The sequence below is a fragment of the Salmo salar genome, chromosome 18 (genome assembly GCF_965601325.2).
Source record: "Salmo salar chromosome 18, fSalSal1, whole genome shotgun sequence".
NCBI lineage: Eukaryota > Metazoa > Chordata > Actinopteri > Salmoniformes > Salmonidae > Salmo > Salmo salar.
In genome coordinates this window covers 74694277-74707028 of record NC_138308.1, presented here as the reverse complement: position 1 = coordinate 74707028, position 12752 = coordinate 74694277, and the positions used below count along the sequence as shown (strand labels likewise).

The 12752-nt window shown below is 42.3% G+C and overlaps 1 protein-coding gene across 2 annotated transcripts in view; it reads right to left on the bottom strand.

The window, feature by feature from the left end:
* The window catches only part of LOC106577618 (uncharacterized), a 71387-nt gene that overhangs the window by 21063 nt on the left and 37572 nt on the right, over positions 1 to 12752 (bottom strand). For both annotated transcript variants that reach the window (XM_082965120.1, XM_082965119.1), the window contains exons 2-3: positions 11171 to 11322; positions 57 to 838 (exon numbers count right to left, since the gene is read on the bottom strand). In XM_082965120.1, coding sequence (XP_082821246.1) covers positions 57 to 838; positions 11171 to 11322 — 934 coding nt within the window. The remainder of the gene's footprint in view (positions 1 to 56; positions 839 to 11170; positions 11323 to 12752) is intronic.

Here is a 12752-nt window from a genome sequence, read left to right as displayed (position 1 = left end):
TCATAAATACACACACAAAGCAGTAGTAACAGTGGAAACAGGCATAGAGTACTCACTGGCGTGCCTGGCCCGGTGCTTGTTGGGTTTCCCAAGGTCCTCCTCCGAATCCGAGTCTGGCTCCTCTGCCGGCTCGGCACCCTCTTTGGGAATTCCGAAGGAGACAGTGAAGGAGGCAGGAGCTCCCTGTCTTTGCCCTGCTCCTTCCTCCCTGGGGGCTCCACCAACATTTCCACTGGCCCCAATGGCACCCTCTACCAGACGTGGAGAACCCCTTCCGGCTGCAGGATGCTGCAGGGTGATCTCCACCACTCCATGCTGACTCAGGGGCTCCCTAGCTGGGCCACAGACGTAGAGCGAGTGGGTGGTGGTATGGAGGAGGGCCTTGTTCTGGAGGGCCTCTCTCGCCTGGATCTCCCCCTCTATTCCAAGAGCACTCCCCAGGGAGGTGCAGACAGGATCCTCCAGGGTGTGTTCAGAGAGGGACAACTGGAGCTCCACCATTGCCCCTGGGGAGAAACCCCCTCCCTGGGGTCCCGCTTGACCTCCGTCCCCTCCCCCTCCGAGTAACTGGGACTCTGGGCCGCTGCACTCCCCAGGTGCGGGCACGCAGAGCTGGGTATGGACCAGATGGGTCCCTCTGGCGGCCTCAGTGTCACTCTCTGTCTCCCGGTAGTAGGCCTCATCCTGGGACTCAACGATGTAGAGCTCTCTGGGTGGTTGGGACCTGCCAAGGGACAGGATGCGGAGGTTGGTGCTTTCCAAAGCCTCACCAGAGGACTCCCTTGTGCCAAAGTAGGTCTCCTCTGAATTAAATGCCTTGGGGGTTAGTGCGCAGCATCTGTATGAGCAGAGGGGGGACGGGGGGGGGGGGGGGGGGGACGGAGAGTAAGGAGCATAACACATCATACAATAAATAGTTCAATGAAAATCACTTTAAATTTACAAGTGTTTAGACTGTGCATAATAAGAGTATGGTTTGGTATGGGATAGATAGATAGATAGATAGATAGATAGATAGATAGATAGATAGATAGATAGATAGATAGATAGATAGATAGATAGATAGATAGATAGATAGATAGATAGATAGATAGATAGATAGATAGATAGATAGATAGATAGATAGATAGATAGATAGATAGATAGATAGATAGATAGATAGATAGATAGATAGATAGATAGATAGATAGATAGATAGATAGATAGATAGATAGATAGATAGATAGATAGATAGATAGATAGATAGATAGATAGATAGATAGATAGATAGATAGATAGATAGATAGATAGATAGATAGATAGATAGATAGATAGATAGATAGATAGATAGATAATATGTATGTTTCCTTTTCCCTTGAAGACACAGCCAAAAGGTTATCTGGGGACTGGCATAAAACATCTCATTTAAAACAAAACATGTTTTTTTGATCTCATGATTTGATTACCTAGATTTCCAATATGTAATATCGTTGAATATTGTGCTGCGCACCAGAGCACTTGACGTTTGTGTTAACTAAAGCCATCTCATCCACCACTGGCCCCTCAAGTGGTCACCATAATCAAGCAAACTCAATCTCCGTCCCTCATGTTAAATGACTGGAGTGAAGCACTGAAGTGGAAGGTAATCACATTTCAATTGGGCCCCACTTCATTTCCCCTTTCAGCGTCATAGAGGAATGCAGTATTTCGTTGTGTCTACAATTATTGCATTGGAGTCAATTAGAACCTAGCAACCAAAAGGGAAGGTGGTGAGAGATGTGACCAAACATATTTAATTAAGTGATAATGCACTTGAAGCCGGTGTTTGGAGGATATATTGGCACGTATTAATACCAAAATAACACACAAAACAGGCTCTGCCCCACCTGCCCTGAATAGAATTGAATTTATTTTTATTTAACCTTTATTTAACCAGGTAGGCTAGTTGAGAACAAGTTCTCATTTACAACTGAGACAAGGCCAAGATAAAGCAAAGCAGTGCGACACAAACAACAACAACACAGAGTTACACATGGAATAAACAAACATACAGTCAATAATACAATAGAAAGAGTCTATATACAGTGTGTGCAAATGAGGTAGAATAAGGGAAATAAGGCAATAAATAGGCCATAGTGGCAAAATAATTACAATATAGCAATTAAACACTGGAGTGATAGATGTGCAGAAGATGAGTGTGCACGTAGAGATACTGGGGTGCAAAGGAGCAAAATAAATAAAATATATAACAGTATGGGGATGAGGTAGTTGGATGGGCTATGTACAGGTGCAGTGATCTGTGAGCTGCTCTGACAGCTGGTGCTTAAAGCTAGTGAGGGAGATACGAGTCTCCAGCTTCAGTGATTTTTGCAGTTCGTTCCAGTCATTGGCAGCAGAGAACTAGAAGAAAAGGTGCCAAAGGAGGAATTAGCTTTGGGGGTGACCAGTGAAATATACCTGCTGGAGCGCATGCTACGGGTAGGTGCTGCTATGGTGACCAGTGAGCTGGTCACCATAGCAGATTTATAGATTACCTGGAGCCAGTGGGTTTGGCGACGAATATGAAGCGAGGGCCAGCCAACGAGAGCATACAGGTCGCAGTGGTGGGTAGTATATGGGGCTTTGGTGACAAAACAGATGGCACTGTGATAGACTGTATCCAATTTGCTGAGTAGAGTGTTGGAGGCTATTTTGTAAATGACATCGCCGAAGTCAAGGATCGGTAGGATAGTCAGTTTTACGAGGGTATGTTTGGCAGCATGAGTGAAGGATGCTTTGTTGCGAAATAGGAAGCCGATTCTAGATTTCATTTTGGATTGGAGATGCTTAATGTGAGTCTGGAAGGAGAGTTTACAGTCTAACCAGACACCTAGGTATTTGTAGTTGTCCACATATTCTAAGTCAGAACTGTCCAGAGTAGTGATGCTGGACGTGCGGGAAGGTGTGAGCAGCGATCGGTTGAAGAGCATGCATTTAGTTTTACTTGCATTTAAGAGCAGTTGGAGGCCACGGAAGGAGAGTTGTATGGCATTGAAGCCTGTCTGGAGGTTAGTTAACACAGTGTCCAAAGAAGGGCCAGAAGTATACAGAATGGTGTTGTCTGCGTAGAGGTGGATCAGAGAATCACCAGCAGCAAGAGCGACATCATTGATGTATACAGAGAAAATAGTCAGCCCGAGAATTGAACCCTGTGGCACCCCCACAGAGACTGCCAGAGGTCCAGACAACAGGCCCTCCGATTTGACTCACTGAACTCTGTCTGAGAAGTAGTTGGTGAACCAGGCAAGGCAGTCATTTGAGAAACCAAGGCTGTTGAGTCTGCCAATAAGAATGTGGTGTTTGACAGATTCGAAAGCCTTGGCCAGGTCGATGAATACAGCTGCACATTATTGTCTCTTATCGATGGCGGTTATGATATCGTTTATGACCTTGAGCGTGGCTGACCAGCTCGGAAACCAGATTACATAGCAGAGAAGGTACGGTGGGATTCGAAATGGTCGGTGATCTGTTTGTTAACTTGGCTTCGAAGACTTTAGAAAGGCAGGGTAGGAGAGATATAGGTCTGTGGCAGTTTGGGTCTAGAGTGTCTCCCCCTTTGAAGGGGGGGATGACCGCGGAAGCTTTACAATCTTTGGGGATCTCAAACGATACGAAAAAGAGGTTGAACAGGCAATAATAGGGGTTGCAACAATTTCGGCGGATAATTTTAGAAAGAGAGGGTCCAGATTGTCTAGCCCGGCTGATTTGTAGGGGTCCAGATTTTGCAGCTCTTTCAGAACATCAGCTATCTGGATTTGGGTGAAGGAGAAATGGGGGAAGCTTGGGCAAGTTGCGATGGGGGGTGCAGGGCTGTTGACCGGGGTAGGGGTAGCCAGCTGGAAAGCATGGCCAGCCGTAGAAAAATGCTTATTGAAATTCTCAATTATTGTGGATTTATCGGTGGTGACAGTGTTTCCTAGCCTCAGTGCAGTGGGCAGTTGGGAGGAGGTGCTCTTATTCTCTATGGACTTTACAGTGTCCCAGAACTTTTTGGAGTGACGAGTAGCCACTGGCTAGCAAGCAAGGGATAAGAACTTTGCCAGCCAGTATGGCAAAGGATATAGGATATGTGCCAATATATCCTCCAAACAGGGCATTATCACTTTTATGCAACGGGTTACCAACATACTCAAATAATGATTGACATATTTTAATTCGTTATTTTGATGAATTTATTCATACTGTTTCATCCTTCCACAAGATATAGTCCCGACACAAATTTACAGTTGCTACCCAAGCCGGCTGGTCGTTCGTTCTATCGGTTCGGTTGCCAGAGACGCTACCCAGTCGCTTAGTCTTTTTGTTCTGTATCATTCGATCTAAATAGTCCATTGCCATACTGGCTGGCAAAGTTCTTATTCCTTGCTTGCTAGCCAATGGCGACCCGTCATTCAGAGCAGGTGGGGCAGAGCCTATTTTGCATGTTGTTTTGGCATTAATACGTGTCACAAATCAGTTTGCAAACAATGTAAAAAAATATATTTAATAAATAAATCCGCATACAAACATTTTTGTTTTCTTGAGTAAGGCAGCTCCAAAATGCAGGTATTTCAGCCTAGCTCAGTGCTTTCTGTGGTGGTGGGGCAAGCCAGCAGAAAATACGGAGTGTTGCGCCGTGATTGGCTCAGTGTTCTGTCACTCATGGGGACACTACGTCACCGCCATGTCTAAGGGTAGAGCTAGAAAATTCTAGCCCCTTGGGTGCTGCCATACATTTACATTAGAAGTGCCCATCCAAGAAGGCTCAAGGTCATTGGCCACAGATAAAATGATGTCAAATCACGTTATATGTACAGTAGCTTTGATTGGACTGATCATGTCAACATCCTACTTTCAAAATCTTAGCTAGCAGTCATCATCATGAATCTAGTCGACAATCTACTGGCAAATCCTTTTTAATCATTGTCATACGAAGAGAAATAATGAAGAGAAATTATAGATAAAACATATCAGTGCTCATCGGCCATTGGACTTAACATTACACAACAAGTTGGAAATCGCATATTCAACAATGAGTGGTTTGGAAGGAATCAGTGACAGTGGCTAACTGCAAGCATCTCAAAGCAATCACTAGCCTGCTATTCAGTAGAGTGGCTGTGTGGTCCCAAATCTGGGATTAAGGGGCTCTTTTCCAAGTTTAAAATGATAAACATTCATCATTGGCTATGCTGTCAATGAAGCCTGATTTGTGCCACGCTCAAAACTGTTAACTCGGAACTGCGAAAACTTGACTTCAGTGAGTTCAAGACAACTGGGAAGTCGGGAATAAACAAGCTCCGACTGGGAAAATAAGTTTTGATCAGTCATCCAACTCGGAATTGTAAATCCGGCCTCTTTCTAGAGCTACGACCTGAAGATCAATAACGTCATCATGATTCGACATTGTTTTTTTCAGAGTTCCCAGTTGTTTTGAAAGCACCATAAATCCAGAGAATGCCAGACTTGATGTAATATGCATGGGAGATATGTATACTGTAGCTAAGAAATTAATACTAAGTGTATGTTGTGTAGTAAGTAGCCCATATGCCTCACCCTAATAATTTGGTATTTTTACCCTACGGTTCTGACTTGGTGTACAGGGAGAACACTGTAAGAATGGCCCATGCTCTGAATTCAGTCGCTGTACATTTCAAAAGTGCTAAACAAATAGTTATATTGACTACGTCCGTCCTAGCTCACTCATTAATGTCTTAATCGAAATTACGGATTGCCTCTTATCTGCTTGTCGTCCCCTTATGCCATAGTTTGTACATCTCAATTGTCATTAGAAACCACATTTGTTTAAGCAAGTCAGCCATATCAGCTATGTTTTTTAAAAGGCAGTAAATGAGGCTGAATGAACTGTTTTGCTGCCAGACAAGGCTCCGCTGATAGCCAGGTGTAGCAGTGGTAAGATGTTGGGACAGCTTAATGTAGGCCAGTTTGTGGGCACCATTTGTCACCATTATAGTGCAATTAATGTATTGTTTAGTGTTGTGTTGTGGCTTTGCTGGCATGCATCCCACTTTCTTTACATGCTAAAATTGCCACCGTTGCTAGCTAGCCAACTATGGCTAACTGACAGTCACGTCAAACAGTGCAGCCAGAATAAGAAAAGTAGCTGCATTTGCATTTGTTTATGCTGTTTTCTAGTGACATTTATTTGGATACATACATAACAATGAGCTAATGAGGCACGATTTCACCTGGCATAGAAAATGTACTCTCTCTCGTCAGACACTGTCGTTCAGAGGAGCTAGCCAACAAGACAGCTAACACAATCACTTCAAACTGAAGCTGGAAAGACTGCAAACAAGCTGAACTTCGTTTCATTTTGTTTTCTATTGATAGTTCTATGTATGAATCTATAAAAATTATGGTGATTCATGATTTCGACTGGCTGAGAAACACTGCCTGCCTGTCTGTCTCGTCCAAACTCCCAACATGTTCATTACTATGGGACAGCCGTTGCAAATGTCGGAGAGACAGACAGCAAGATTTATACAAATGTCTGCTGTTGAAAACTAAATGTTGGTCTAAAAGAAATGTGAGATAATGTCTAGATGCTTTTTATAGTGGAGATCAAGTTTATAAATTGCTTAGCTGGGCTGATGAGACAGTGGATTGTGCACTCAGATGGAACAGAGTAAATAGGCATTTTAACGTCATAGATTTATTTAGCTTTTGGCAACTTGTGAAATAGACACTGGTTGGAATGTGGTTAGAAAAAAATCTGCATTCCGGATTAGTACCACCCGTAAAGTGGCATAATCTTGGCACCCAGAACCAAATCTTGAATGTGTGCTGGTCTGTGTTTCATCTGTCACAAGAGACAATTGCCACCATATTTATTTTCACCCATCTAGTCTGTTGACGTCAAAGAGTGCTTTGCAGATATGGGGATAAGAAATAAGACAGCAGGCTACGATAGTGTAACATAATCCACTTTCAAAGGGACTGTGTGCTCGCCAGCTGATTTACAGTGAGCTTCAAAAGTATTGCGACAGTGACATATTTTTGTTGTTGTTGTTTCAGCTCTGTACTCCTTGAAATAATACTTTGACTATGAAAAGTGCAGACTATCCGCTTTAACTTGAAGGTATTTCCATCCATATCGAGTGAACCGTTTAGAAACTACAGCACTTTTTGTACATAGTCCCCCCATTTTAGGGGACCAAAGGAATTGGGACAAATTCACTTACAGTTGAAGTCGGAAGTTTACATATACCTTAGCCAAATACACTTAACTTGGTTTTTCACAATTCCTGACATTTAATCCTAGTAACAATTTCCTATCTTAGGTCAGTTAGGATCACCACTTTATTTTAACAATGTGAAATGTCAGAATAATAGTAGAGACAATGATTTATTTCAGCTTTTATTTCTTTCATCACATTCCCAGTGGGTCAGAAATGTACATACACTCAATTAGTATTTGGTAGCATTGCCTTTAAACTGTTTATCGTCGGTCAAACATTTCGGGTAGCCTTCCACAAGCTTCCCACAATAAGTTGGGTGAATTTTGGCCCATTCCTCCTGACAGAGCTGGTGTAACGGAGTCAGGTTTGTAGGCTTCCTTGCTCGCACACAATTTTTCAGTTCTGCCAACAAATTTTCTATAGGATTGAGGTCAGGGCTTTGTGATGGCCGCTCCAATACCTTAACTTTGTTGTCCTTAAGACATTTTGCCACAACTTTGGAAGTATGCTTGGGGTCAATGTCCTTTTGGAAGACCCATTTGCGACCAAGCTTTAACTTCCTGACTGATGTCTTGAGATGTTGCTTCAATACATCCACATAATTTTCCCTCCTTATGATACCATCTATTTTGTGATGTGCACCAGTCTCTCCTGCAGGAAAGCACCCCCACAACATGATTCTGCCACCCCCGTGCTTCATGGTTGGGATGGTGTTCTTTGGCTTGCAAGCCTCCCACTTTTTCCTCCAAACATAATGATGGTCATTATGGCCAAACAGCTCTATTTTTGTTTCATCAGACCAGAGGACATTTCTCCAAAAAGTACGATCTTTGTACCCATGTGCAGTTGCAAACCGTAGTCTTGCTTTTTTATGGCAGTTTTGGACCAGTGGCTTCTTCCTTGCTGAGCGGCCTTTCAGGTTATGTCGATATAGGACTCGTTTTACTGTGGATATAGATACTTTTGTACCTGTTTCCTCCAGCATCTTCACAAGGTCCTTTGCTGTTGTTCTGGCATTGATTTGCACCAAAGTACATTCATCTCTAGGAGAAGGAACACGTCTCCTTCCTGAGCGGTACAACGGCTGCGTGGTCCCATGGTGTTTATGCTTGCGTACTATTGTTTGTACAGATGAACGTTGTACCTTCAGGCATTTGAAAATTGCTACAGGTCTACACATTTTTTTCTGAGGTTTTGGCTGATTTCTTTTGACTTTCCCATGATGTCAAGCAAAGAGGCACTGAGTTTGAAGGTAGGCCTTGAAATACATCCACATGTACACCTCCAATTGACTCAAATGATGTCAATTAGCCTATCAGAAGCTTCTAAAGCCATGACATAATTTTCTTGAATTTTCTAAGCTGTTTAAAGGCACAGTCAACTTAGTGTATGTAAACTTCTGACCCACTGGAATTGTGATAGTGAATTATAAGTGAAATAATCTGTCTGTAAACAATTGTTGGAAAAATTACTTGTGTCATGCACAAAATAGATGTCCTAACCAACTTGCCAAAACTATAGTTTGTTAACAAGAAATTTGTGGAGTGGTTGAAAAATGAGTTTTAATTACTCCAACCTCCAACTTCAACTGTATGTGTATTAAAGTAGTAAAAGTTAAGTATTTGGTCACATATTACTAGCACGCAACGACTACATTTAAGCTTGTGACTGTACAAACTTGTAGGATGCATTTGCTGTTTGCTTTGGTTGTGTTTCAGATTATATTGTGTCCAATATAAATGAATTAAGCAATAAGGCCTGAGGAGGTTTGGTATATGACCAATATACCACGGCTAAGGGCTGTTCTTAAGCACGACGCAACGAGGAGTACCTCGACACAGCCCTTAGCCATGGTATATTGGCCATATATCACAAACCCCTGAGGTGCCTTATTGCTATTATAAATGGGTTCCCAACATAATAATGGCAGTAAAAAATGTGATGTTTTGTCACACCAGTGGTATATGGTCTGATATACCACAGCTGTCAGCCAATCAGAATTCAGGGCTCGAACCACCCAGTTTATAATGGTAAAACATGTATTGTGTCATTTTGGAGTCACTTGTATTGAAAATAAGAATAGACTATGTTTCTAAACACTTCTACATTAATGTGGATGCTAACATGATTACGGATATTCCTGAATGAATCGTGAAAAATGATGAGTGAGAAAGTTAGGGCAAAAAACAAAAAGTGCACCCTGTGGGGTCCCGAGGACCGAGAAGTGGATTTAAAAAGGGATTATATCTTTCACTTGGATTCACCTGGTCCGTCTATTCTATGGAAAGAGCAGGTGTTCATAATGTTTTGGACACTTGTGTAAGTGAGTATGTCCCAATACTTTTGGTCCCCTAAAGTGAGGGGACTATGTACAAAAAGTGCTGTCATTTCTAAACGGTTCACCTGATATGAAAATACCCTCAAAGGAAAGCTGACAGTTTGCACTTTGACTGCATTGTATCATTTCAAATCCAAAGTGCTGGAGTACAGAGCCAAAACAACAACAAATGTGTCACTGTCCCAATACTTTTGGAGCTCACTGTATGTGTTCCCTTAAATATAGGCATCGGCACAAATATCCGATGGCACACCAGACGCGCACGGTGTGTGAGCCCGACTGAGTAACTGTTTAAAAGCTGCTTGTTGAGCGTGCACACAAATCTGCAACAGCTGGTTCGTCAGAAGCCAAGACACTCAAAGGTCAACGCACTTACCAATGAACCACTATCTGTCCGTCCGGCCACCATGTTCGAGGCCACTCAACCGTGTACATGAATTTTACAATGGTTGGGTCTAATCCTGAATGCTGATTGGTTAAAACTGCATTCCAGCCGGTGTCTATTCCACAAGTTGTCGTTAAAATGCAATCCACTGTCTCATCATCCCAGCCAGGCAACTTATAAACTTGATCCCCACTATTAAAAGCATCTAGACATTATCTCACATTTCTTCAAGAGTAACATTTAATTTTCAAGAGCAGAGATTTGTATAAATGTTACTGTCTTTCTCTCTGACATTTGCAGCATTGTTTCAATATTCAAATTCGACCTCCTGCTGTCCCATGGCAATGAATGTGTCGGGACGAGAGACAGGCAGGCAACGTTTCTCAGCCATTCAAAATCATGAATCAGCTGGCATCATTTTTATGGATATATACAAAAGAAAAATTAAAGGTAAAATGAAACACAGCTAATTTGCAGTCTTTCCAGCTTCAGTTTGGAGTGATTGTGTTACTGTAGCTGCGTTATTGGCTAGCTCCTCTGAACAACAGTGTCCTGACGAGTGAGCACATTTTCTATGCCAGGCGAAGTCATTGGCTCATTGTTATGGATGTATCCAAATAAATGTCACTAGAAAACAGCTTAAACAAATGCAAATGCAGCTACTTTGCTGTTATTCTGGCTGCACGTTTTGACGTTACTTTAAATTAGCCGTAGTTCTCTAGCTAACAAGCAAGGTATGAGAACCTTGCCAGGCAATATGGCAATGGAACATTTAGAACGATCGACTGGATACAGAACAAAAAGACTGAACGACAAATCTAGCAACCCTAGATTTGTGTCTCGAAGCCGGTGTTTGGAGGATATATTGGCACTGTTTGCCGGCCCTCAATTTACTGTAGTCTCGGGCCTAACAACACCTGTGTCAATATATCCTCCAAACACCGGCTTCTCTGCCATTATCACTTAAATAATACACTAGTGCTTGTTGTGCTGTGTTGAAACATGCCTTGTAGTATATGGCCCAGTTTATCACACCAATGCAGCATTAAGTTATGAGAGCATTGACATAAACCTGGATAAACCTGTAGCACCCCAAGGTTGTGGTGTTAACTTGGCAGTCATTTTTTCCAAAAAAGATAACTAATCAAAAGGCTAAGTACATTTTGGGGTATATCATTCTGGATATTATGTGCAGACCCTGGTTTGAGAAACCATGGTGTAGTTAATGAAAAATCCAGCCTTTGGGGTTACCTTTTGACCAGTAATTGCAGGCGGTCGACGCAGGCGTCAATCAGAGCAATAGCTTCTGGGAGGGAAAGGTCACCGCAGGGTTCTCCATTCAGCGACACCACCTCATCCCCCTCACAAACCCCGGCCAGGGACGCACGACCCCCCTCTTCCACCTATGGAATGACAAGCAGTGGTGAGTTCCCAGGACATGCCTCACAAAAAATCACCTACACTTATTACTCAGGTTAGTGTAATTACTGTATGTAACTGAGGTAGTTTTGGCCAACCACAGTTGCGTGATGAGTAACGTTGCCTGAGATCTGAAGGCTTGTGTTAGCTCACCGAGTTAATGCCTAGGACTTTATCTCTGTCACGTCCTGACCAGTAAAAGGGGTTATTTGTTATTGTAGTTTGGTCAGGGCGTGACAGGGGGTGTTTGTTTTGTGTGGTTCGGGTTTTTTGGTTTATGTTCTACATTTTCTATTTCTATGTGTTTATCTAGTTTTTCTATTTCTATGTTGGGGTTTTGGTAGGACCTCCAATTAGAGTCAGCTGGTTGTCGGTGCCTCTAATTGGAGGCCATATTTAGTTGGGGTTTGTTTCACTTGTGTTTTGTGGGTGGTTGTTTCCGGTATAGTCTGTGCACCTTACTGGACTGTTTTCGTCGTTTGTTTTGCTTAAGTGTTTTTTCTTTAATCAAATAAGAAGATGATCAATATACCCGCTGCATTTTGGTCCACTCCTTACGACGACCATGACAATCTCAGCAGGCTAACACAGCCGTTTGCCACGCAAGATACCCAGGTTCAAACTCTACATGACTGTAGGTAACATTTTCAATATGACATTTACATGGATAAAAGACAGAACATTGCCTATTGGACTATGAGGACAGTCATTCAAACAGTTTGAGTATGTTTAACCAAGTGGATATCGGGTCATTGGCAAGACTTACGATGATGTTAGTGACGCGTTAAGCCTAGGCATTAAGCCAACTATTTTTGTGTCACCAGTCTACACACTACCCCATAATGTCAAATAGGAATTATGTTTTTGGAAATGTTTACAAATTAATTTTAAATGAAAAGCTGAAATGTCTTAAGTCAATAGGTATTCAACCCCTTTGTTAAGGCATGCCTAAATAAGTTCAGGAGTTTTTGAATGACTGCCTCATCTCTGTACCACACACATACAATTATCTTGAAGGTCTGTCAGTTGAGCAGTGAATTTTAAACCCAACCACAAAGGGCACATTTTTTGTTGTTGTTGAAAAAGCAGACATTGACTATCTCTTTGAGCATAGTGAATTATTAATTACACTTTGGATGGTTTATCAATGCAACCAGTCACTACAAAGATACATGCGTCCTTCCTAACTCAGTTGTCGGAGAGGAAGGAAACCACTCAGGCATTTCACCATGAGACCAATGTTGACTTTAAAACAGTTACCGAGTTTAATGGCTGTGATAGGAAAAAACTGAGGGCAGATCAATAACATTGTAGTTACTCCACAATACTAACCTAATTGACAGAGTCAAAAGAAGGATGCATGTACAGAACATGCATCCTTTTTGCAACAAGGCACTGAAGTAATACTGAAAAA